This window comes from Haliaeetus albicilla, chromosome 3, assembly GCF_947461875.1.
Source record: "Haliaeetus albicilla chromosome 3, bHalAlb1.1, whole genome shotgun sequence".
Classification (NCBI taxonomy): Eukaryota; Metazoa; Chordata; class Aves; order Accipitriformes; family Accipitridae; genus Haliaeetus; species Haliaeetus albicilla.
In genome coordinates, this window is record NC_091485.1 from 16909950 (window position 1) to 16936217 (window position 26268).

The 26268-nt window shown below is 37.2% G+C and overlaps 1 protein-coding gene across 6 annotated transcripts in view; it reads left to right on the forward strand.

The window, feature by feature from the left end:
• CDH19 (cadherin 19) overlaps positions 1-26268 on the forward strand; it is a 120965-nt gene that overhangs the window by 87783 nt on the left and 6914 nt on the right. For 5 of the 6 annotated variants that reach the window (XM_069778899.1, XM_069778903.1, XM_069778902.1 and 2 more), the window contains 7 exons: positions 2676-2795; positions 3443-3607; positions 4350-4534; positions 5762-6015; positions 9041-9177; positions 17279-17400; positions 25297-25414. In XM_069778899.1, the coding sequence (XP_069635000.1) occupies positions 2676-2795; positions 3443-3607; positions 4350-4534; positions 5762-6015; positions 9041-9177; positions 17279-17400; positions 25297-25414 (1101 nt within the window). Of the gene's footprint in view, positions 1-1845; positions 1937-2675; positions 2796-3442; positions 3608-4349; positions 4535-5761; positions 6016-9040; positions 9178-17278; positions 17401-25296; positions 25415-26268 lie in introns of those variants that run through there. The other variant, XM_069778905.1, reaches the window with a different exon arrangement.

Here is a 26268-nt window from a genome sequence, read left to right on the forward strand (position 1 = left end):
ATATCACACAGACTCCCATATTCAAAAATACATGTTTGAAAACCCACAGACATATTCAGTTAATTTGTCTCTGCCATGATATCCATCTTCATGTAAATGTGGTGAAACTGTATCATGGTTGGATTGTCAATTATATCATGTCATGGCTGGACTGTCGAGAGGTGAGGTTTGGGGGTTTTATTTGTTTGTTTGGGGGGTTATGTGTTAATTGATTGTTTTAAAATATATTATTTGTATCTGATCAGTTATTCTTCTCCCAGCCATGGAGTTATAAAAAACTGGCTTTTTGGAGTTTTTGAGTACATAATATTAACATTGTGATTTCTATCACTCAGATACAGATGTCTGGGTAAACATGATTCCATTCAGCAAATGGCTGGCTTTGTTTGCTGCAGGTTAAATGTATAAAGAAATATAGGCTTCATGGCAGTGAAAAATTAAAAACTGAGAAAGTATTCTAAACCCAGGATAAAATTTTTCTTCTGCTTATTACATAGTCCATATTTAATGTAGAGGTTCATATAGTGATCATGAAATGTTTGTCCTAAAAAAATGTGAGAAACCATAGTCCTCTCTTTACATGGTCTCCTGACACCCCAGTTTAAAAATAGTCTTCCTCCTGAGAGTGCAGGAGGTCTGTAATTTCTCCCCCGGCCCTGTCGGCTCCCTCTTTACCAGATGCTCCTTGCCTGCTCACCTTTCCATTATGTCCACCAGCTGCATCTCACTGAGCCCAAGTGGGCATATTCCATGCTTCTGTCTTCTGCTACACTCTGGAAGAGTCAACAGGCAAACAGAAAAGTAAGCTGGGCTTTAGACAAGCAGCAAATGCTGGTTTAGATTCAACATTTCTTGCTAATGGTTAGAAACTGTAGAAAATAAATCTACCTTTAAATGAGTGAGATGCACAAAAGCTGTAATGATAACTTTGCAGTCCTATATATGTTGAATTTTATTCCTGATATATTAAATATGGTGCTGTAAACAAGTCTGTTTCTAAATGTAGTTGTGGGCACTTGGGTTTATTTAGTAATGGCATTTAGAAAATTTAGTTAGTTTAGAAAATGGCATTTATAACAAACTTTACCTATTGGATTATTCATAGTTCTTGATCCCTTCCTAACCAGCACTCCTTTTTTTTTTTTTTTTCAAAGCAATTGCATTCTAGTCATGCTAAATTGTCTTAGAGGATGGATTTCCTGTATTAGTAAGAACAGTTTCCATATACTGCAGCTGATATGAAGTTAATGTTTGTGTAGATGAAGATTTCCTTTACCCTTCAGTCTTATTAAAGAATACTGTTTCTGAAGCACATATATGCTCTGATTAAATATTAATCTGTCATTTTATCTTTATCATTTCTCCAGATCAATAGGGAGCAGTATATATATGTATACATCTATACACACACTTATCACACACCTAAATGTCAGAATTTTGGTATTGTAGGTACGTTTTGAAGGACATAAAACTGCAAAAGTTGGTGGCAATTAATAATATTTTAGTGTACCTCCACTCTGAGAGAAGATAAAATGCATTATGGAATCACTTGAAGCACTGCTGAATAAATTGAGACAAAATGCAAAAAAATATTTTTTTAAATAATCAAAATATTTCATTAAGCCTATCCTTATATGAGAAAGCCTTTTTAATTTCTGTTTAAAAATAAAACTATTGAACTGTTAGAAAACTCAGAAATGAATATACTTGTTTTATTGGGGATAAGTATTAACTTTGAGTTTGTTAAAAAAGGTGTTTCTCGTTTAAATCCTTGCACTCCATTGTTTCTTCTTCTTTTCTCCTCCAGCATAACTATACAGCTATATTGGTAAGCAGGTGCAACCATGTGAACGTATGCCAGAAAGTTTTAGAAAGTAGCTTGATTCCCTGCTGTTCCTCATGAGAAGTGATATTTGTATTCTTATGCAGAACCTAGGTGAGGAAAAAAGACAAAAATAATGATTACCTTACAAAATGATGCTACTGTGAATATTTTCTTTTAAAGAACAATCATCGCTGACAGTACCATGAGATTGCTGTCAATCTTATATCTAGGATATAACCAGCTTCCAGCCAGAGATGAAATCAAGCTCTGCAGATTGATTCTGCCATGTTTTTGCATTGGGGATTCTGCCATCGCTCTTGCACTGGGACAGGCTCATTAAAGACTCAAGGATAAAAAATGTTATCAGAGCCTTGTTATACTTCTTGGCTGCTTTACTTGCTAACAATTAATTTCTTTATCACCAGTGGGCCTACTGGTGATAAAGTGGCTGTGTTTTCTTATTCCCATGGGAAACTTCCATAAAATACTTTGAAGAATATACAAGGGGAGGAGAAACAATTTGCTGGACTCCATTCACATATCAAAAAATAGGGGGAAAAGCATAAGATATGCAGTATTTTAAGCAACATAAATATAGTGTTGAAAAGTCATATGCTATATATTTTTATTTTTATTGACAATTTGAATGCAACAAGAATAGTTGCTGAGGAAATATTTTCCCTTTTTGATGATAAATTTTAGAAGGTGCCATTTGCTCCTGTAAATTTTCAGGACTGTTTGCTAATATAACTGGTATGTTAAAAGCTTTTTAAAGAGTTTATGTTTTGTAATTATGAGATAATTTATACAAGAAGAAAATAAACATAATCTATTTTATTTTTTCCTTGAGGTACTTCGGTTACACAGGTAACAGCTACAGATGGCGATGATCCTTCTTATGGGAATAGTGCCCGTCTGCTTTACAGTCTCATTCAGGGACAGCCTTATTTCTCTGTGGAGCCAAAGACAGGTACTACAAATGATCCTGTAATTTGAAAACATTCATAAACTAACATAAAATGGATGCAAGCAAAAATGTCTTTCTTCATTTCAACACAAAGATCAACTGATACCACCCTACACTTGTTCATCTTTGCATAGTTCCTAGATCTAAAAAAAATCAATTCTTTCTTTCCCATGGGAAGCTGAAATTCTTTCTGTCTCAAGAATCAGCAATTTATTTAGCAAATTATCTTGCTAAAGAAAAGAATTGGATTCTGAGTACCCCATCCAACAAATGGACCTAGGAACACTTCTGGGTTAACAGCTCTATGACTCATTATGTGACATTCCTATCTCTATGTTGAAGAAACCACAGATATGTGACATCCCTCCAAAATCCTGATTTCTGGGAAAGATAGATGATTATATATAATAGAGGAGACATATGGTGTGCTCTGCTCCTCAGAACTCTAAGGATGCAGAATGGATCTGTCATACAGCGTAGATGTTGCCATGAGTACTAATTCCCAGTATTAGAACAGTCGTGCTGTGCATGGTCTGGAATGCAAATTCATAACTGTATCCAATGATGCATTTTATACCCTTATTATATGGTCAGATATTGGGAAAAAATGGGTCTATTATATGACATGATATTATACTTTTCATTTTTAGGGGTCATCAGAATGGCTTCCCAAATGGATAGAGAAACAAAAGATCAGTATTTGGTCATCATCCAAGCCAAAGATATGGTTGGGCAAACGGGGGCGTTTTCAGCAACAGCCACTGTTACCATCAACCTCTCCGACATCAATGACAATCCACCTAAATTTCAACAGCGTGAGTATAGGCTACTTACAGTAGTTGAAGTCTTGAGGAAATTTAGATCTACTGTAGCTCTGTTAAGTTCACTGGTAGGTCTTTTCAGAACAGGTCTGTGCTTTGAGTTCAGCATACAGATTTAAAAAATAAAATAAAATAAAGAATTCCCACACAAAAGCTCAAAAATGAAGAGGGGAAGAAAACCTGTCATTACAGAAGACCTCAAGCTTGCTGGTTTTATCACTAGGCTTGGAGACAAACGACTTACTACAATGCTTTCCACATAGTTTGCTCTACCTAAGCCTAAAATCTGGGCAATGGGATATTTAGCACTGTTTTCACTCACCTTCCTTCTTTTTCTCCTCTCTTCATTCTTTGCTGACAGATACTGTAAACTTTTTGGCAAAAGATGTAGTCTTCTCTGTCCAGGGAGTTTCTAGCAGATGTGGGAGCTGCTAGCTGGGTTGTCAGGAACAACTAGTGAAATGCAGTTGGGAAGTGCTGCCCTCCACTGTTTTTTCACCCTGTTGGTTCTCCTTGGCTCTTTATTTACTGCTAAAGTGGGGCTGAGAGAGGAGGACTCACGAGAGGAAAGGTTGTCATCCCCTGCCTCCAAGATCTAGCCATTGCTGGATTAGATCCATTGCTCTAATAAAAGCTGGGGGCTTTCCCCAACTTTCTGAGATCCTCAGGCCATCATAGCTACAGCAGTTATTGACCATGGCAGATCACTAAACTGTGCCAGTATTTGTTTCTTTAGGACTCTACTACATGAGCGTCTCTGAAGAGGCTCCTGTGGGCACAACCGTAGGCAAAGTCTTCGCAGAAGACAGCGACATAGGGGAGAATGCAGCCATGAACTATTTCATTGAAGGAGATAGTTCAGATGTTTTTGACATCATTACTAACAATGAGACTCAAGAAGGAATTATCTTATTAAAAAAGGTGAGATATTGGAAACCTTAAAAAACCCCTCTAAATACTGGAAAGAACCTTCTCAAGCAAGCTGGATGTTTAAAGAAGGCATATTGCTTTGGATTCTGCTATGTTTTCTTTCTTCAGGCTTTGTGATTTGATTGGAATATTAGGGGGAAAAAAGAAACATGCTTTTCTTTCTGTTTACTTTTTTTGACTCATTCTTATTACTGCTGAATACAATAGTGGCAGTCAAAGTATCTTAATGTTATTCCTAGCTGTGCAACACAGTGTATCCCATTGTAAGAAAATGTTCTATCTCTTCTGTGCATCTTCTGTAAAATCTTTATCAATAAATTGTACACAATATTTCCTCACTTGCAAGACGTCCTGTTAAACTTAACTGAAGCCAGACTGTGTTACAGTATTAGATAGACAGTGGACTTTCTGTTATGACATAGCTTTGAAAAGACACTAAATACACTAAAAAACATACCAGTTTATGAATGTAGGTATTTAAGAGGCTTTAATACTATGTGATTTAGTTTGGAATCACATAGGAAGATTTCTGGGTCATCTGGGTCATCATCTGAAACGATGATAGAATTTGATAGTCTAGTGAAATCCAGGACTGAAGAACTGAATACAAATTGGGGGAGGAGGGGGGATGGGGGTGTTTGGGTTTGGTGTTTTTGTTTGTCTGTTTGTTTCTATTTGGATTTATTACAATTCTGGAAGGGTTTGGGGGGGTGGTTTTTTTTAATTACAGAAGATAATGACTATCTAAAATATAAATGTAACTATGCATTTATTAAACACTCATTCTTACCTTCTGGAATTTATTTCCTTTAGAGACTAAATTTTAACATACTCAGCTTATCCCCTACAGATTTACTGATTCACATTGTTTATGTAAGAGTTAAGAATGGTGTTCACTAAGGTTACACCTATGTTGGAAATACTAATACTAATAGAAGTTCTTTTTCTTAGGGCTGGCATTCTATGGGAAGACTTCTTTTACAGTGTTGTTTAACTGTAACATTAAAGCCAGCTTACATGTGAAAGCAAACAATGGCATAGCACAGTTTAATTTTAAAGTGTTTTTAATGTAAAAAGGAAGTCTTAGAAGTAACTACTTTTGAAACATTCCCAAAAGAAGGGTAACACTATTTTGTCTTTAATGTCACACCACTTATTGAACTTTATTTAGGTTAAATGTGAAGAAAGAAATAATTTCACATCTTTCTTTCTTAACAGAGAGTGGATTATGAGAGCAAGAGGAGATACAGTATTCGAGCAAAAGTTGTGAACAGGTACATTGATGACCATTTTCTGAAAGAAGGACCATTTGAAGACAAAACCATCATCAAAATCAATGTGGAAGATGCTGATGAACCTCCTGTTTTCACCTTGGAGAACTATGTGATGGAGATTGCTGAAGGGGCTATGAGTGGCTCACTGGTGGGCGTTGTAACAGCTAGAGATCCAGACGATGATGACTGCCCAGTCAGGTACTTAACCTAAAATGTGAACAGGCCCTGAATATAAATGTAGTTGGGATTTCCAAAGGCTTTTTCTGTTTCTCACCTTGGCTCATGATTACAGTTAATCATGCATTCATTGCAATAGCCTAGGTTATTCCTGATGTCATGGTTTAACCCCAGTAGGCAGCTAAGGACCACACAGCCACTCCTTCACCCATTGGGATGTGGGAGACAATCTGAAGGGTAAAAGTGAGAAAACTCATGAGTTGAGACAAAACCAATATAATAATGAAAAAAAGAAGAAACAAAGAAAACAACAAAGGGGAAAAAAAAAAACCAACACAACAAAACCTCAAGAAAAACAAGTGATGCAAAGCAATTGCTGCCCACCAGCAGACCGACACCCAGCCAGTCCCAGAGCAGTGGCAGCCCCTCCCAGTTTTATTGCCAAGCATGACATCATATGGTATGGGATGTCAGTGGGGGTCAGCTGTCCTGGCTGTGTCCCCTCCCAACTCCTTGTGTCCCCCCAGCCTCCTCGCTGGTGGGGTGGGCTGAGAAGCAGAACAGCCCTTGGCTCTGGGTAAGCCCTGCTCAGCAGTAACAAAAACAGCCCTGGGTTATCAGCACTGCTCTCAGCACAAACCCAAAACACAGCCCCACACTAGCTACTGTGAAGAAAATTAACTCTATCCCAGCCAAAACCAGCACAGTAGGTTAAATGCCAGTAGGCTTGTGCATCTTTGCAATCACTTTGAGATGGGGTAATATTTTAAACAGTAGCCTGGAAGAGGCAGTGCATAGCAGCAGAACTAGGTAGCACAGCCAAACCTGTAAGCGCCTGCAGGTGTTCCAGTCTGTTCCCAATAATTTCTGGAGACATGGAGAGATGGACTCATTGCTGGGAGGGAGACACAGCACAGCTCCACTGGCATCTGCTCAGCTCAGCATGACCAAAAATTTACCAATTCCCTACATCTACCACAATTGCCCCACAGAGATATTATATAAAAACAGTCCCCCAGGCTTTTAAACTTGAAAAATAATTTTGCTGTCTCTTAAGGGAGAAAACAGGTAATTAAACTTTAACATGGGGTTTATAATTAAAATAGCTTCTTGAGTTACTTGACATCACTGTGTACTATGTAATTTAGACAAGCTAGGATACAGGGACAAATGGATTAGACACAAAATAATCTATGGTATGTAGATTCCTAATAGCAGAAATATATATATATATATATACACACACACATATATATATTGTTACCTATAGTTATGGCTTCAGAGGTTTAGTTAATGCAAGGCCATTTTCTGAATGATTTTACATTCATTTACTGTTACTTAGTAAGCTAGTCATAGGCTAAATTAAATAAGAATAAATAAAAATATACATGTAGTGTCGCCCCCCCCCCCCCCCCAAAAAAAAAAGACTTGTTTTGTGGTTTATTTAGATGACTGCAACATCTCCTGTGAAACATTTAACCATAGTGTATATCTAGGACTTCTTATTTTGAAATATTTCGATGGAATTTGCTACAAAGTGAATATGTCTTCATAGTCCCAAAACAGTGACACATATATTGCATCACTGAGTTTCTTTAAAATAGTGTATGTCACTTCTAATGTAAAGATATGTTTATTGCACTAAGCACAATGCATATGAATCTAATTTTGAAACTATTGCTATCACAAAAGACAGCAGTTGCTTATAATATAGAAAACTAGCTGTGTTGCCTTGTGCACCCCAGTTTTCAAAGTAAAAAAAGACATGCAATAAAACCTCACTACATCAGTAATAAAATATAACTAAAAATATCTAACACATTATCTGAAAATTATATATCAAGAACCAGATTACCAAAAAAACCCACCAAACAGAACAAAACACAAATATCAGAAAACCCTACACAAGCTTTGGATGCAGAGGATGAGGAATACTCACATAAAAAAAATAAATGAAGAAATCGAATTGTAAATCCCTAAAATAGAGATTTATAAATGTCAGACCTTTGGCTCAGATGATAAGAACTTTCACTGACTGTGTTGTGCTGGTTCCTTGATTTATCCTTCTACTGATTTTCAACACAGACAAAAAGTAATTATAAATAACAAGTTAGAGAGTCATCCAACTGCTGGCACATAACCTGAGCTGGAGTCGTAAGTGCCAACAGGAGACAGAAAGGCTTTGTCAAGCACAATTAAAGCTACAATAAAAGAAGGACTAGTTGCATGTGGGAATTCCAAACTGGAGTGGTAAGAACCTTTCAACTCTTCAAACAGGTTTTACTTCCTTGAAATAGACTCTACTAGGAACTGTGACATATGGTCTTTTTTTTTATATTTCATGCAAATTTTTAGTAAATATCCTTTCCATTTGAACCAATATCTTTGGTGTCTTTTTCAGTCCATCTCTGGCCTGTGACCAGTGGTTAGACTTTAACAATTTGAATGGTATGTATGTATGTATGTACGTGCACATGTGCATGTCCACATATGGACATAGCATCCGGAGCCTTTTGAGTGAAAACTCAGGAACACGGGGCTCGTTTGCAATCATTCCCTGTGTTAGGATTTTGTTCCCTGCCTAGGTGTCACCTCATTATAGATAGTTGTCTGTCTGTATAATGCCCATTCCCTTGGTCTCAGAACATGTCAGCAATGATAAAATAGATTTGCCATTATACCTCCACTTAGCTGTTAGTGTTATTCATTTCACAAGTGGCTCTTTTGCTGTTTCTTTTCAATGAAGTCATTCACCTGCTGTGAGCCTGACTTAGAAGTAAGAATGAATAATGCATTTTAGATTCAGTTCACATTAATATAGATCTGAAACACATTTAGTTTTATAAAAAGAAGAGCTTTGATCTTGGCAGCAGTGAATTTTAAATGTTTATAAGTGTACTTTTTTCATGATTTCTGAGTTGTTGCAGCACACATTTATATGTATATATGCACAGCTCTGTTTTCTCAACTGACAATAGCTTTCTATGTCCTTGCCTCTGATGGAACATTTCAATATTAGGGAATCTCTTCACTTTTTTTGGTGCAGGTACTCTATTGTCCACGGCATGCATTTAAAGAGATTGTTCAGCATCAATGAACACAATGGAACAATCATTACAACCAAACCTCTGGACCGAGAGATAGCTTCTTGGCACAACATAACTGTTACAGCCACAGAAACAAGTGAGTAGAGAAATTTAAGGAACGTTGTGTTTTAAACACTGTGAACTGTAATTATCCTCTGAGTATGCCTTCTTTTAAGTGAAGAATACATGCTTCTCTCTCATTATATTACTGTTGCTTGCTACATTAAGGAGCATTATTAAAATGATTAGTTAAATAGAAGCATAATGTATTTGAGCTCCAAGGTCCTGTGCTCTTTCATAAAAGATGACCTTATAAAAAAAGAAAGGAAATTGTAATAGGATTGAGACTGTAATGCTTTCAAGTTACACTGAAGTATATGAATTGCTCCTGCAGTGCAAGATCTTATGTTAAATTAGACCCTGGCTAATTTCACACCAGATTTTTGACTAGTGTGAAATTAGCCAGGGTCTAATTTAACACCAGCCAGAAACCTGTGGCTCATTAATTGTGAATGTAAAGCCTAAATCAGCTAGACTTCCCTTCAGTGGCAATTAAATCTCTGAAGCATCCTTTATATAGATTTTACCTGTCAGTTTGGTTTGAAAGTCAAATGCAGATTGCCTCTGTTTGTGCTTTTGGTGATCTGGTTGCCCTAACTCTGGGACAACACTCTACAAAATTAACAGCTACTAATTTATAAGGCAGTTTAGCAAGAATATTGGGATATTATTTTAAGCATAATCACATCCATCCTCAGGAAGGAGAAAAAAACATGAAATTAGAATCGAATTAATAAATCAGACAGGTTTTGCCAAATACTTTTAGCATGTTTTTTTTTAATCCTGAATCTCAGATAAATGCTATTTATTGCTAAGACTACTTTAAACATATATTCATAAATTGCACTGTTCCAAAAAGGGAGCATTCCCTTTATATATGTAGAATATTACTGCTAGGAGTTTAGTATAGGATAGTCAGTAGCCATTTTCATTGAAGTCTTTATTTTGTGCTTGGGAATTGATGGTATTTTCTTCCTTTTCAGCTTCTCTGTGAGTTTTTAAGCATGAATGTATTTTACTTCTCAAGTTGTTGGGCAGCTGGCAGGTGTTGGTAAAATTGATCTCTGGCATATTTTTGTCATATCTTGAATGGCGCTATGAAAACACAGCAGAATGACTTTGGTTGGGACTTTTCTGTTTAGTTAAACAATAAAATAGGAAAGAACCAAATGTTACAAATGAATAAGTGTCTCCTGCAGCAAAAGAAAGCGAGCCTTTCACAGTAATGAAAGTTATTGTAGAGAACCCGAGCCCTCATTATCTTCATATTCTTATTCTTTATTTCTTTAATGATGATAAGGTCACTGTCTATAGCACTATATTCAAAAGCATTGAAGTTAGGTCACCTTGGTCTGGGCATACCTGAAATGATTTATAGTATGAACTAGTAGCATTTTATTCCTTGAAATATAGTCACAACATTGTGTGTATGAGACATTTAGTGGATGACATCGTGGCTCCATTGAAGCCAAATCAAAATGCCATTAGAGTTCATCCACACAATATTCATTGCAGCTGAGACAGATATTGAAACTGCATTACAACAGCAACCTCCCTAGGCGCCTATTGAGGTCCTGGCATTCATAAAGGACACAAGCCTTTTGCCTCCTTTGTAATGACAGGGATCAGAGATTAGTCAGAGGAATTTGCCTCTGTTATTGCAGACTTGTGGTGTGGATCATCCTGTCCTCATACTATTGAGATAGCATGTTTTAAAGGTACACAGAAGTAGATCAAATTCATTGGACCTTAAATGCAAGCAGTCAGAACCTGCAATCTGTTGAGTCTTATTCCACTTCATGCCTAAGATGATTCTAGACCAACAGAAATCAAGTTTCCTTTGATCAGTTTTTACTTGGTTGTTACCAGTTTCCACCTAGTACAAGGCTGAAGCATAAAACAGCAGCATTCCAACCACGCATGAGACCAAGAAATCCTTAAGTCATCAGCTTTACTTAACACTGCTTTACTGAGTCAGATGAAGATTGAATGACAAATAATTAATTTAGAAGAGGAATATCTGCTTCAGCTTGCTCTCTGTTGAACTTTAGATGACCAACAGAAATTCCCAATGATAGCAACTGGCTTGAGCTTACTTTGATCCTCATTTCTCTATACGTCCATTGGAAATGTGCACTACTAGTCATAAGCAAACTTATCTGCAAGAGACAACAGTCATTTTCCCACCGGATCTTGCAGATGTCATTTGATAGTGGGTTCCAGACCTACTATATGACTACAGAACTTACAGCTCTTTGAAGGTTTTGGTCATGGATCTATCATTAATTCAATATTTAATTGTCACCCCACTTTGGTCATATATACTTTTATTGACAGACTTGTAACTTTTTAATTAGTCCTTTTAAAAAAAATAAAATCATGTCTATTTCCTTTAGGAAGTAGTGAAATTTGCTTTAGCCTACATTATAATTATAACAACAACTATTGTTATTACTATTATTACAAGTTTCCTTTTACTGGCTGATGACAATGCCAAGTTTTCTTTAATCCCCCACAAGTACTGAGTTCTATTTTGTCTCTAGAGATGGTCACTGCTTTTCTTTTCACACAGCTCCAAAATAAGCAAGTTACTAATTTGGGTCCCTAGTAATTAAAACATCAGCTTCACTCTTCACACTGATCCAGACTATTGCACTTGATATCCTGTTTTCTCAGACCTTGTTTTTCAAGTTCTGATCTCTTTCATGGAGATTATGACAAAGAAATTTTCTGCTTATTGAAAGATCTTTAGCCTAATGTAGGATATGAGTACAATAGCTGAATTCAAATTCTGACAACTATTTTCCCGTGTAAGGGATAAAAGACAAAATAAGTGTTGCCTACCATCTTCCCCAATTGCAACCAAAGGACTCACCCTGCTTCACCTAAAATCTTCATTAAATATTTACCAGACACCGATTCCAAGAGTGGCTTTTTAATGTGTTGTTTCCTCCCGATACAAACCAACTGTGATTTCAGAAAAATTAAAAACTTCCATACTGTTATCTTCCAACAGCAACATGAGAAATGCTCTTCCTTCTCATTTAACCATATGCTGAGGAACAAAAAAAAACAAACCTGAACCAAAACAGCCACAACACAACAACCCAAATATAGTAAGGAAGAAAAAACAAGACTATTACCAAAAATAAATTAAAAAATAAGGGTTATTTGGTGAAAGAAAACAGATGTGAATGGCAGCTCTAGGCTGAAAGGTGCTATCTAAATGCTTATGAAAACAAAGGGTAGGCTTTAAAGCCAATATAGTATCCAGGATTCTTACCAACAAGCAAGTTAGGAATGGGCCAAGGTAGATGGGTCCTTCCCATGCCACTTTGTATACAACTGAAGCCACCAAAGGTGTTCCCTGACTCCTAATAAGTGTTACAAAGTTTTCCTTTCAATGTCAATCCAGGCAAATCTCTGCCCTACACATCCGATTCTGACCTAAGTAAAAGACATTAAGTCCTACACTCGGTATTATTTCTAAAAGGCATATGTGCTACTTTTAATGCTTATTTAAAAAATAAGCCTAGCACTGTTTCATTCCCTATTGTATTATTATGGATGTTGAGATGCAACAAGAGAAATGTCATCCCACAAAGAAGTGTTTTTGAGATGTCTCTGACAGATCATAAGCTTTGGTAAATTAGAACGGCTCTAATGATTTCACAGAAGGAATAGCAACGTGAAACTGCTGAGTATCTAGTCCTTTATCTCTGTGGTAGTTGCTTTTGCTGCCATTTCCTTTGGCAAAAGACTCAAAGCTATCAGCACAGATTCCATAAGATCCAAGAAAACAAATGTTTGCTCCAAGCAACTACTGAATTATACATTAAAAAAGCAATGTAAGAACCAACCAAATCCATGCAGTTTGAAGGGAGACAGAAAGGACTATGTTTTGTTTTTCTCTTAAAGGTCCATTTGACTAATTTAAGAAAATGCCTTAAGGACTTCTGAACAGGTCAGAAGCAGTGAAACTAATGCCCATCATGAGGCGTATTTTAACCATAATGAATATTCTTGTGAGTGACATACTTCTGGTTTAGACAGAGCCGATTGAGCTATTGATAGATATTTAGGTTGATAGATATTGAGTATTCCTGGAATGTCTTAAGATTATTTTATTCACTGGAAAAATGTCTTCATTATGGTCCTTACCCAACAACACGTCGAAGTTAATGTGAACATTACTGCTGCAGTGAAACCTCCTGCCTACTAGAGTAATAAATTACATTGTGGAGAGGGCAGACGTTTTTCAGAGCTATACCATGTAAGTGAGGATTCAATGTGCTGATGGGGAAAGGACTTCTGAGAGATATTCAGTATGGAATCATAGAATCATTCAGGTTGGAAAAGACCTTTAAGATCATCAAGTCCAACCATTAACCTAACACTGCCAAATCCACCACCAAACCATGTCCCTAAGTGCCACATTTACATGTCTTTTAAATGCCTCCAGGGATGGTGACTAAACCACTTCCCTGGCAGCCTGTTCTAGTGCTTCATAATCTTTTCAGTGAAAAAAGTTTTCCTAATATCCAATCTAAACCTCCCCTAGCACAACCTGAGGCCATTTCCTCTTGTCCTATCGCTTCTTGCTTGGGAGGAGAGACTGATCCCCACCTCCCTACAACCTCCTTTCAGGCAGTTGTAGAGAGCAATGAGGTCTCCCCTCAGCCTCCTTTTCTCCAGGCTAAACAACTCCAGTTCCCTCAGCTGCTCCTCATAAGACTTACGCTCTAGACCCTTCACCAGCTTCGTTGCTCTTCTCTGGACATGCTCCAGCACCTCAACGTCTGTCCTGTAGTGAGAGGCCCAAAACTGAACACAGTACTTGAGGTGCGGCCTCACCAGTGCTGAGTACAGAGGGATGATCACCTCCCTGCTCCTGCTGGCCACGTTATTGCTGATACAAGCCGGGTTACCATTGGCCGTCTTGGCCACCTGGGCAGACTGCCGGCTCATATTCAGGTGGCTGTTGACCAATAGCCCCAGGTCCTTTTCTGCCAGGCAGCTTTCCAGCCACTCTTCCCCAAGCCTGTAGCGCTGCGTGGGGTTGTTGTGATCCAAGTGCAGAACCCAGCACTTGGCCTTGTTGAACGTCACACAATTGGCCTCAGCCCATCAATTCAGCCTATCCAGATCCCTCTGTAGAGCCTTCCTACCCTCAAGCAGATCAACCCTCCCTCTCAACTTGGTGTCATCTGCAAAATTCCTGGGGATGCACTTGATCCCCTCATCCAGATGATTGATAAAGCTACTAAACAGAACTGGCCCTAATACTGAGCCCTGGGGAGAACACTTGTGACCAGCTGCCAGCTGGATTTAATTCCATTCACCACCACCCTTTGGTCTCGGCCATCAGCCAGTTTTTTACCCAGCAAAGACTATACCCATCCATACTATGAGCAGCCAGTTTCTCCAGGAGAATGCTGTATCTGCAGATCTTCCTTCCCTTGGTTTCAGGTGACATATTTAGAAACATTTTTATTACATAAACAAATAGGTTTTTCAGCCTAGTCTACACACAACTTTTTTACCATGAAACAAGTATAGTTAGGTCTGGCTTTGCCTTGTTTGCGTTAGTTATAGCAATATAACCTTATGTAAATGCAGTAAATGCAGGGGAAAAGTGCCTTATATTAGCAGAGTTTATTTTCTTTTTCATATGGGAATAAGCCATACTGACATAGCTTTTATATCTAAAGCCACAGCAATAGAGTGGCTTTAGATATATACAGTCATAGTGTATACTTGTATAACAGAAGCAGTACAGTGAGTACAAAATGCCTAAGAATTAAACCTGTTGTGCAAATAATACTTGGAACAAAACTACAAGCTCAGTCTATGAAGTCTGTCAGCAGTAATGCCTTACACGTGCCTGGGCAAAATCAGACTTCTTTGTAAATATGTGTTTGGAGACCAGTGGATAGAACAGCTCTGTTGTTCCAAATTCAAAGTCTCAGCTTTCTGCCTTGGCTAGGGTTGGGAATCCATGTCCACTGCAGTTTCTCCATGTCTACCAATGCAGAAATATTTTTAAAGAATGTGAATTTTGGTGAAATTTTCTCCCAAAGATTCAACATTTCAAAATACTAAAGAAGAGGAAGAATAACAGAATTTCTTAAAGGATTGTGACATGGGTTTGTGGTATCCATGATGTTAAGTGATGTAAGAAAGCACAGCCGCCTCCTCCAGCTGCTCTGGCCCAGGACCCCCCTGCCCGGCCGCTGGAGCCCAGCCAGGTGCCCGCGGACCCGAGGCGTCTGCTCAGGGATGTGGCTGACGCTTTCCTGTTTGCAGGCTCAACCCATAGCAAAGCTGAGCACATGTCCCAGAGATGCACAAACACACAGACACAGAGACAGAGGACACTGACATGACCGGTAACGCAGACTGCCACAGGGAAGGCACTGCCTTCAGCAGCACCTACATACAGGACTCATATAAACCACAAGGACAGACAGCCAAGTCCCCTCCTCTGCTTTGGCTGGGGAGGCAGAAGGTCGCTGGTGCAGGCACACACACACACACAACACTTTCCAGGTTCACAATCACACATACGCTCATGGATCCCTTCAATACCTGCATGAACCCTCTGTCCACCTGGCATCCTTGCCCGAATCCCAAGTCCTCTTACGCATTTTGTGGGTGCCCAGCTCCCCAGCTAGTCCATGCTCAATGCTCACTGGAAAACCCGCAGCACTCACATGCTCGTCCCTCATGCACCCCACATTTGCAAGTCCCCCCTGAGTGTAAGAGCATGGACCCCCCAGAGTGCCTGGCCTGGACCCAAGGACTGCCTTCTCCCTGTTGAGTCCAGCTTAAAGTTTGCTAGCGAAAACACCCCCCCCCCCCCATGCACACCCAGTTTGGGAAAGATACAGTTGTCCACTGCACCCCCCACTCACTCCAGTAGCTGGGACCCTGGACGAAGGGTGCCCACCCCCCATCTGACTCCAGTAGCTGGCACCAATTTTCACTCCCACATACACAAGTCTCACCAGTGGCTGGTACGTAGTCCCTGCAGCACACGTACGCCTACAATGATAGTGAGATTATGCAAAGCAATAGCAAAGAAAAGATTTAATAAGAAGACGTAAGATGATAGGACTGGTGATCAGGCACAGGACTCATCCAGACAAGCGTTCTGACTGGCCCCTTTTACAGCCCTCTCTCTCTGCCCCCTCTTTGTTCCTCCCTGCATGTCCCCCATGGGTCTGTACAGCTCCAGTGATTCCCGCACCCCTCCAGGTCTGGGGGTCTATCTGGTTTACAGCCCTATCAGTTGCAAAGTCCAGGTTGATCCACCTGCAATTGTTGCCCCGTGGTTTCTGGATAACCCATCAATTATCGTGAAGTTCATTCCTTGTCATTGTCTCCACGTTTGCTTTGTCAGGTCTGTGTCTTGGTGTATTTTGTTTCTGTTTTCCCCTTTTTTCCCCTTGGTTTCCCAATTGTCAAGGTCCCCGATCTGATAACCTCACAGGAATAAACTTTCTCACACTCTCCCATGCCCCCATCAATTAGTGTGTCTGACCAGGTTTGGTTCTCATCACCCCCTCTGTATCATTTGTCCCTCAGGTTTGCGTCCCTGTATGTTCTTGTTTATGGCTTCCTCTTTTTCTTATTAACTCTTGTTGCACTGAATAAGATTCTTGACCAGATACCCTTAGAGGAGCAGGCACTCTCCTTCCACATACCATTACATGACTAGCACAGTAAATTGTTCTGCATGAACAAAACCTCATTTAATTTCTCCAGATCAGATTTTATTTTGTACATTTAAATCAGTTTCTGATGTGGTAAATGAAAGAGTGAACAAATCCAAACTTTTACATGAAATATCCTTATATATTTCAAGATCTACTATTATAACTTAACATGATGGATTGGTGAAAAAAACAAAAACAAATCCCCACCCTTTTTAACACCTTTTTTAAACAGAACCTCAGCAAAGAAAGAAAATGTCCTTTTTTATACGTATAGGTTATATTTGAACTCATTAAAAAAGATTTAGTATAAAATGTGTCTGTAGGTCTCTGCAGAATATAAGTAAAATTTTCTAAAGCCTACATTAGTTTAAAATATGTAATAGATTGTAGCTTTTGATTTCTGTCTTTTTTAACCATTAGGAAATGCCGAAAAAATTTCAGAAGCAAATGTGTATATCCAAGTTCTCGATGTTAATGATCATGCACCAGAATTCCCTAAATATTATGAAACATTTGTTTGTGAAAATGCAGTTTCTGGCCAGGTAAGTGTGAAGGAGTCAGCCATCAGTTTTCTCATTACAATGAAGATTTGGTCTGAGGTGTTACTATTTCCTTTAATACTGATTATTTCAGTACTGTGAGTACAAGCTTTATTTTGTCTAGTTCCAAAATTAGTTCTGTTGATATATGCATAGTTTGAAATTCAGATTTCAAAAGACTGTTGTGTATTTTTCCCCCTTTAAAACAAAATCAATACATCTCCTTGTTCGTCTACCGAAACAGGTAATAGAGAAATAGGGACAGAAACTTCTGAAAAAAACCCCAAACAACAGCATAAACCACAGATTTGATTCATGTTCATGTCACAGAAGTTAAAACTAGGGCTGTTATTGACAGCAGTAGTATAACATAGTGCAGAACAACCAGACATAGACCAGATTCAAACCAGATCCATGTGTTCTTTGATTAGAAACAATTTATTGTGAACGGAATTCAGCCCCTATCTAGTTCAGTGGAAATCTGAAGATCTTTAAGTCACAGCCCTTGCAACACCTTCCCTAGCTGGCGGCTTATAGGATTGTCGTATCAAGCATCCTTCCCTGGAGGTTTTTCTTCATTTCCTACTCGCTCCCCAGGTGAATGGGGTCACATCAGCCAGCTGCCCTAACCCCCCAGGTACACTGCTGACTCTCCATTTTCCTCCTGCCACTGTCCTCTACACCTTTATTTTTTTTTAAGTGATCGGTTCTACAGCCTAAGCCCTAAGCTGTGCAAGAAGTGTGTCACCAGGCTCCACACAGGAGTCTAAAAGAAAACTGCAAAAAGAAAAACAGGATATGCAAAGTTAAAAAAAAAAAAAAGGTACAAAATGAGCAACAAAAAAAGCAACAACAAAAAGCTATAGACAGAAAGATCTGCATTTTTTTTCACCACTTTAAAGCATTCTTTGGACATACGAAAGAGACCTTTGGGATATTTGTGATGGTTCCATTCAAACATTTTGCTATGTTTTGATTTCTGAATCACAGAGCCTTTCTTTTTACACTAGCTTGGTTTATTTTGACCTTGATTAGTCTGCAGTTAAATAAAGCTTTCTTTGTAGCAAGAGTAATTTCTTTATAGTTTTTGCATCCATTTATATATTTGTCTATCAGTAGTTGGTTTGTTTATTCTGCATTCGGTAATTTTCCACTCTGCAAAGGCTACCTCTGGTTTAGAGGTACTTGGAGCAAGCCATTTCTTTTGGGTTTTGGGTAACTCATTGACAGATCAAAGTACAGGCATTAAAGCAAATGTCACTTCATGTTCCTTGTCTTCAAGACACCATGAATTAAATATGGAAGCTTATAAAATGGATATTTGTAACCCATGTTTTGGACTTGCTGACAATATAAAAACCCAGGTGATTTATTTCCCAAGGTTTTTATTATTCCATAGTTGCTTACTGATAAATAACATCTGTATGCTAGCCTATTAATAGCTACTTTTCAATAACAAATTAAGTACATATATATATATATTAACTATTTTGAGAATCACTGGAGAAAATGACACTGTAAAGAATAGTAGTAGTAACAATAACAATAAATGCTTTGAGCACAGGATACAAAATCATTCCTGTTTAACATTGTAATACCTGAATGAGGAATGAGCAGGATATTTTTCCCATTTTACAGACAGGCAAAATGTTACTCTAGATTTTCCTTTTTCTTTTTTTTTTTTGTTTATTTTTTGTTTTTGAGAGTCACAGGCATCTTTAGTTTAGCCTTTGGAGACAATGACAGTAATGTTAAATAATCTCATTAACAAGTGATATTAGGAAGAACAACAGTAAATTACAACTGAAGTGCATAATTATCACAGTCAAAGTTTATGACATTTTATTCAATGTTTATGATTTAAAACAAAATTGATAGCTGATGTATCTCCTTCAGTGCTATTATTCTTTTTTTTACTTTTTAGTCATGGAAAAAAAAGGTTCTTTATTTTCATCAGCAAGAAGCCAAAATGTTCAAAAACGATTTTATAGATGCCCTGGTTGTCCAATGAATAACACAATTTACATTTCAGAAGAATCACTTTAAGCAATTGAAGGGCTTAATAAGGACATTACATACCTTTTTCCCTTAGCCATATTTCTGCAATCAATTCCAAATGGCTCAGGAATCCGCTTACATGTTATGAGTTGAGATCAAAGCTTGTATAGATTCTATATTCTAGGCTTTGATAAAGAATGTGAAACACATCATGAACAAAACTAATTGTTGTCCTAATTATCCAAACTCCAAGGCAGTTAACAGTAACTTCCATCTAGAGAAGAATGCTTGTTTTGAAGTTTGGGGTTTTCTGAAACATCATAAAAAATTCTTTGTCTGCTTTTATTCCATGAGTGTTGACCTTCATGTCCTTGCATGCTGGTTTTGTGAGAGTTACAGACATGTTTAGCTTAGCCTCTGAAAGGCATTCAAACAAAAGGATTACATTTTGGTCTGTGGGACTATAATTTGAAATTTGACAATAAAAATGGAAGAAGGTAGATATGTGGGTTTTGACATCTTTATAAATCCATTCATTATGTTTGTTAGACATTTTTAATGGATTTTTTCACTATCCATTTCATGTTATAGTTCTGTACTCTCTTATAATCCAAGTCAGCTGTATACTAACCACAACTAAAGTTTTCTCTTGCACATTGAAAAGCCACTTTCACTGCACCACCAGTATTAAATACATTCTTTTCAAAATAACTTGAACATGAAAGTTGCTGTGTAAAATAGACTCCTATTCTACTACAGCTATAACTAGTATCAGATCAAATAGAACAATATTAGCAAGACATCCAAAACTAGGATTCCCTTTTGATTATATCTTTTGACTTTATAACTGTATGTAGACATGGTAAATGATGACCACAATGTGGTATTAATTCTTTAGAGTTACCCTTTATGTGTGTATACAGTAACTAGAAACTGTTGAATTCTAGAGGCAATATTCTATAAAAATAATCAGGACACAAAATAGTCCAAATCTGTCCCAAAGGTAACACTAGAGGCATCCCGGCAAGAATTGACTTGACCCAGAAAGCATAATTCCCAAGGCATTAATACATTAACTCAGCCTGAAACTGAAGCTTGGAAGTTTGAAGTAAGTTATATCAGATGTCTTACATCACATGTAAGCAAACTGACCATCCAGATTATATCTATTTTTATGCATGGTAATTTCAGTCCTTCTTGTGGATATTGGTCTTTATTCATATCATGCAGGAAACAGATTTCAGCTGAAGACAAGCTGCCCTGGATACACCTACATTCTGAATTAATGCTGTCTTCTCTGTTGCATATGTATTCTGGCAGTTCCTGTAATTTGGGGATCACATATGAAGTGACTTTGATGTTGTAGCTTGCTTAGTAATTTTTATTAGATCCGAAGAAGTGACTGTGTATGCAGAGCACTTTGTATTAGAGATAAGAAAAAAACCAGATTTATTTACTCAGTACTTAGTATATAATAAAATAATGATCATTTTCAGTGAAAGTGAAGAGTACTCATTTGATATTACTTCTCTACATAATAAAATGTTGACAGAAGAGGGGAAATCTTTAACCAAATTCTAGGGGTATACGATTAATGTTAACAATGAGCTGTTTGCTAAAACAGATCCTTTCTAACAAATCATGATGTAAAATGATTTTTGATAACAGAGAAGTGAAAGTGATGGGTTAGTAAGTCAATTTTTATTATTTCACGTTGCTAAGTTCTCTTCATCATTTACAAAAAAGCATCTGAGCAATAGTGATAAGAAAATAAATAGTTAAAAAGAAAAAAAAGGAATGATGGCATCCCTTAGAGTATAAAAACCTGGTGAAGCTGTGAAAGCACCATCTATTCTAGCAGGGCCTTACTCTAACCTACACCTGCAGATGCACTGAGTGTAACTTGTGACATTTTGAAACAGTGGGCACAGTGGCCCATGGAAAATTCCTTTTTCTGTTTTATATGGATTGTGATTCAACAACTTTATCTCCTAGCAGAATGAAACAGGGAAGACGAGTTTATCAGCATATGAAAACAAACATAAAAAGGCATCTAAGTGTCATGGCATGAGCTTTGTAATCATTATTCCTTTGCTGAGATGTATACCATTTTATTTATAGCTGAGCAGAAACATCTTACAGGAGAACCAGAGAAATCAGATCAATATTGTGCTAATTGGCTTTTCAAAAAAGGAAATAGAAGCAGTCAAAAGGAGAACCTTGGTTTTGAGTTAGAAGTTCTACCTGGAAAATGCATGTATTGTCTATAGTAATGAACATTTTAATCTTTTATCTGCACTAAATTCTCACTGTCATCAAACATTATTAGGCAATGAGAGAAATCCTACTACTTGTAAGATCTCTGCCAATTTGAACAAAACCTCTTCTGTACTCCCAAAACAGGTGGGTGATCAGATCTTTTATATCCTATAAAACACAGCAGAGCTCTTATTGAAGGATGTTGGGTGGAAAATAAAGCAAACGAAACTAAAGCAGAAAGAGAAAGGTGGCAAATCTGTTCCTACTTCCTTCCATCTGTCTAATGGGAATGGTAAAACTTTAGTTAGGTATGGGAGCACACACAAAGGACTCCAAATTACACACTCCGAGTACTCTAGTGTCAAAATTAATGGTACTGGTGATTGTTCAGATGGACAGTTTATGCCTTACGCTGAACTTGTTAGAGAGAAAGCGCTTAGAAGCAGAAAAGACTGTTAACAGAGAAACTTTATTCTTTCTTTTGGACATCTCCATAACTCCAGTTCAGTGCAGCTACTTGGGGTTGAGGAAATAGATTTTCAATGACATTTCATTAAGAATACCAGGCAGTCAACTACTCCATAGTCCATAACTTGTTATTTGCAAGTCAAACAACGCTTAGCTAGACATTCAGTCTAGAACGGTTTACAGAAATTCCCTTTTATACAAACTAATTAATCAGTGAAAGATCAGAGCTGTTACTGATATCTTAGACTCCCCCACTGATGATATTTATCAGTTGAAAGTGACCACTAATCAGATGGGTGGGGAAGTTGAGTATAGCAGGCCACATCTCTTTTTGTGACCTTTGATGGAAGGAACCCCTGCTGCTCCCAGCAGTGATCTCAGTCTGTTTGGAAAGAAACAGTAAATGAGGCCCACCCACCATGAACTAAAATCAGGTTTCAAGAAAAATCAAATGTATTAATCTCAGTTTTACTGAAATGCACATTTTCAAATGGACTGCTGAATTATTAAAGCTTCCAGATTAATGAGACTTGAAATAAGAAATTTTATAGCAATTAAATTTCAGCCTAGTCAATACAACAACTGTTCTGACCTTGCAGAAGCAACACATCATTCACTCTATTTTCTTTGTTTACACACTAAAATATAGGGTTTTTTTAAACCTTGACTCACAAACAGCAAGTGCAGTTTTTCAGTCTGTGATGCCATTTTCCCTGGTGAAAGGCTAGAATCTCCTAGGTTAGATGTACAAATACCTAGGAAACCAGAAAAAAAAAAAAGAAACCGTTTCCTTCTCTCTGGGTGATTTTTTCCTTTAGAGTCAGCAAAATTGAGCTGCCTATTCCTCTCTGAATATTTTATAGACTTACCTGGGTTTTGCTGAATCTTAGTGAAAGTGATACAGTAAGAAATAAACAATAAGAGTTTACCCTGTCCTTATGTTCCAAATATTCCCCTGTTTCTAGGGTGAATCCTTGAAGGCATGTGAATATGCCAAGAATAACCATAGGGGTCTTAGGTTTGTGTAGAAGAGCACAGTACAGATCAAAATAAGGGAAGGTGGGGTTTTTTTTTCAGCCAGACACATACTCCTCAGAGTTATTTTAATAGGATCAGATATAGATAAATTTTATGTGGGTAAATACATTCCGTATGTAAAATAATGGAAGTTAATAATGGAATAGCAGAACAGTATCTGATTCACAACCGAAATAATTTTATGATTTTCAAACATGATAAACTCCTACAAATATACTCTCCAAAGACATTGCTAATACCTGGTTAAGTAACTATTAATCAGAATGAAAACTAGACGTATAAAAGTCACATCTATAATTAATGTGGGTTTTTTTTTCTTGCTAGGTAAGTAGGTAGGTAATTCTTCTCTGCCAAGTAACTAAACTAAAAAATAAAAAAATAAAAAAGTTAGATGTGGCTAAGATGTCTTTGTAAATTACTATATTACTCTGCATATTCAGTCTAGCTTGACAGACCCTGAATTGTATGGAGAGACATACATCCATACAAAGCTTTCTCTCAGCTGCGGCCTTGGAGGCTTTACTAGCAAATCATCAGCAAAGGCCAGCAGAGTCTTTTTTCATTTTTTCAGGTATATGTTAGAATATTATCATGAAAATGTGCCATTGTTGGTGTTTTAGACTGGTTATATAGTTTTGTTCTCTATTGCTGTTCATATTGAGCATACTCTGAGAACTATATTCCCTTATAAAAATGAAGTCTATGATTTATTATCAGGTAGTATTAGGGATCAGTTATTTCTTTTCACTGATTTCTTGACCTGCATGCCTATGCCTGTATTTGCATCACCTTAGCTATTTTGATTGCTCTGAGGAAAGGGAAAAAAAATTTCCTCAAGAAGCTTCATCCTTTGTACACTGTCACCAGGTATATCACTGAACAATCACTCCTCTCATTAGTGGCAATAAAAAAATCTCAAGGGTCCTCATTTTTCCATAGAGTGAAAATATAGATTTGAAATAAATTTCACATATAAAAAGGGCAGAGTGCTAAGAATACAAAGCTTCTGGGGTATGAGCCACATTTTGCACTCTGCTGTCATGATTTCATCAAACTTAGCTTGCTTGAAAAGAAAAATAATGTGTGCTGAAGTCTTAGATCTTTGAAAAATGGTTTAATCGGGACAGAGTTTTCAAAGGCACAGATGGAAGGCTGTAGTCACTTCCACTGACTTACTGCGTTGCTTTTAAAGCACCACTTGTAGCATTCAGATGCTTTCTGGTTTGAGGAAATTTGAGGCTTCAAGTCTTTTGGGTACAAACATCTATAAGGCATAGGATGACTGATAAAACAGAGACCAGGTTCAAATTGGACACTTTTCTGAAAGTTGGTGGGCTTGCATCAGTTTGCTTTCCTCCTGGTTGCCAAGGATACTCACCAATACATGCTGAAGCCCAGGTCTTTACATTTTTACTGATAAATGTAACAAATATAAGCTCTTTTTAAGCAGAACTATTGCTAATTATGTTAACTGTAGTGTGGTTGTTTATTTACAGAGATGAAAGATACTCTTTTGAATGATAACTGTTATTTTTTATCTGGTTTAACATATTTGTAAATGAATGTTATTCTGCTTTCTTGAGAAAAAGCAGCCAAGAAGTTCCATAATCAATCTGTTATATTATCCAGAATCAACAATTCAGCACATGAACTTGTCACCATATACTCACTTACTGGAACTACAAAATATCAGCTGAATGATGTCAATGTGTTTGTGGGCTGGAAGGAAATGGGTTTTGTATGGAAGGATTTGTTCAAATGTAGAATTATATACTTTTCACCTTGAAAAAAAAGGACAAAACACTATACATATGATTACTTTTTTCGTTTATGGAAACTTCATTTACCCTTTGTCTTTTGATCCGGAAAATCTTTTACATTTTCTCAAGATTTTAATGCCTGCCTCTCTCAAACAGATGAAAAATCAAAGCAGAATATTTGCAGAATATGAGTCTCAATGAGACTCTTTGAGTATAGGAGCTGTATATTTGTGACTGCGTAACATGCACTCAACATGTATTCACAGATCACATCTCTAGCATCAACAGTTTAACATACTTGATATGTCCTTTCATTGTTTTAAAGGACAAGTAAATATTTTTATTCTTAAACAATTCTGTTTATCTGTGTTTCCAGCTAATTCAGAGCATCAGTGCAGTGGATCAAGACGACTCAGCAGAAGGTCACCATTTTTACTTCTCATTGGCTCAGGAGGCCACAAACAACTCACACTTTACTGTCAAAGATAATCAAGGTGGTGTCATTCATGTAGCTCTTTAAGACCTTCCTAATAAAAGATGCATGCTTCTAGTGGGCCTCGAATCACCAATTTTGTAAAAATTTCCACTTAAGTAGAAATTGTTATTATAAGATATGAACATGTCATGAGGTACATTTCAAAACAATAATTCAGTAATACTAAACAGTTTATTTCCCTTTTTCAGCTAAGTAATGTAAACAGCAAAAGACAGCTTTATTTCAAAGAAAGAAAAAATGCTGAGATGAAAAATACGCTGGTATTCCTTAAAATTTATTTTCGTAATGTAGGATACGGTGGGAGATACAAACTTTCTTGTTAAAATTACCTATTTGTCTAAGAAACAAGATCACCAGAAAGAGATGACTGCTGTTAACACAAGTCTGTTACTTCATCACTTCAGCAAGATCAAAATTATAAACACTGATAAATACAAATATAATCTTATTTCCCAATATATTTTAAATTGCATATACTGATCAATAATGACATGATAAAATGTCTTCTATATGTATTCTAATGTTATTCAGAACTGATATTGTTTGAGACTCTTACAAAGAGTGATATAGAGTGATATCAAGCAAAACCAGTCTGAAGTAAAAATGTAAGTGCATTACCGGTTGGAATTGCAGGGAGGATGACCACTTAGAGTCAGCCTGCTGAGACTACAAAGACGAGCTTCTTCCGACTCAGCTAAAGTACACATCGCTCGTATTGACTTTGCTAATTATTTGAATGTTCTGGCTAGGTGAATAAATCAATGGAAATAAGTTTTGGAAAGTTCAGACAATGTTAAACGGCAAACTACTTCTCTCAATATCTCCAAAGTTAAAGTTAATGTATTAATGTGT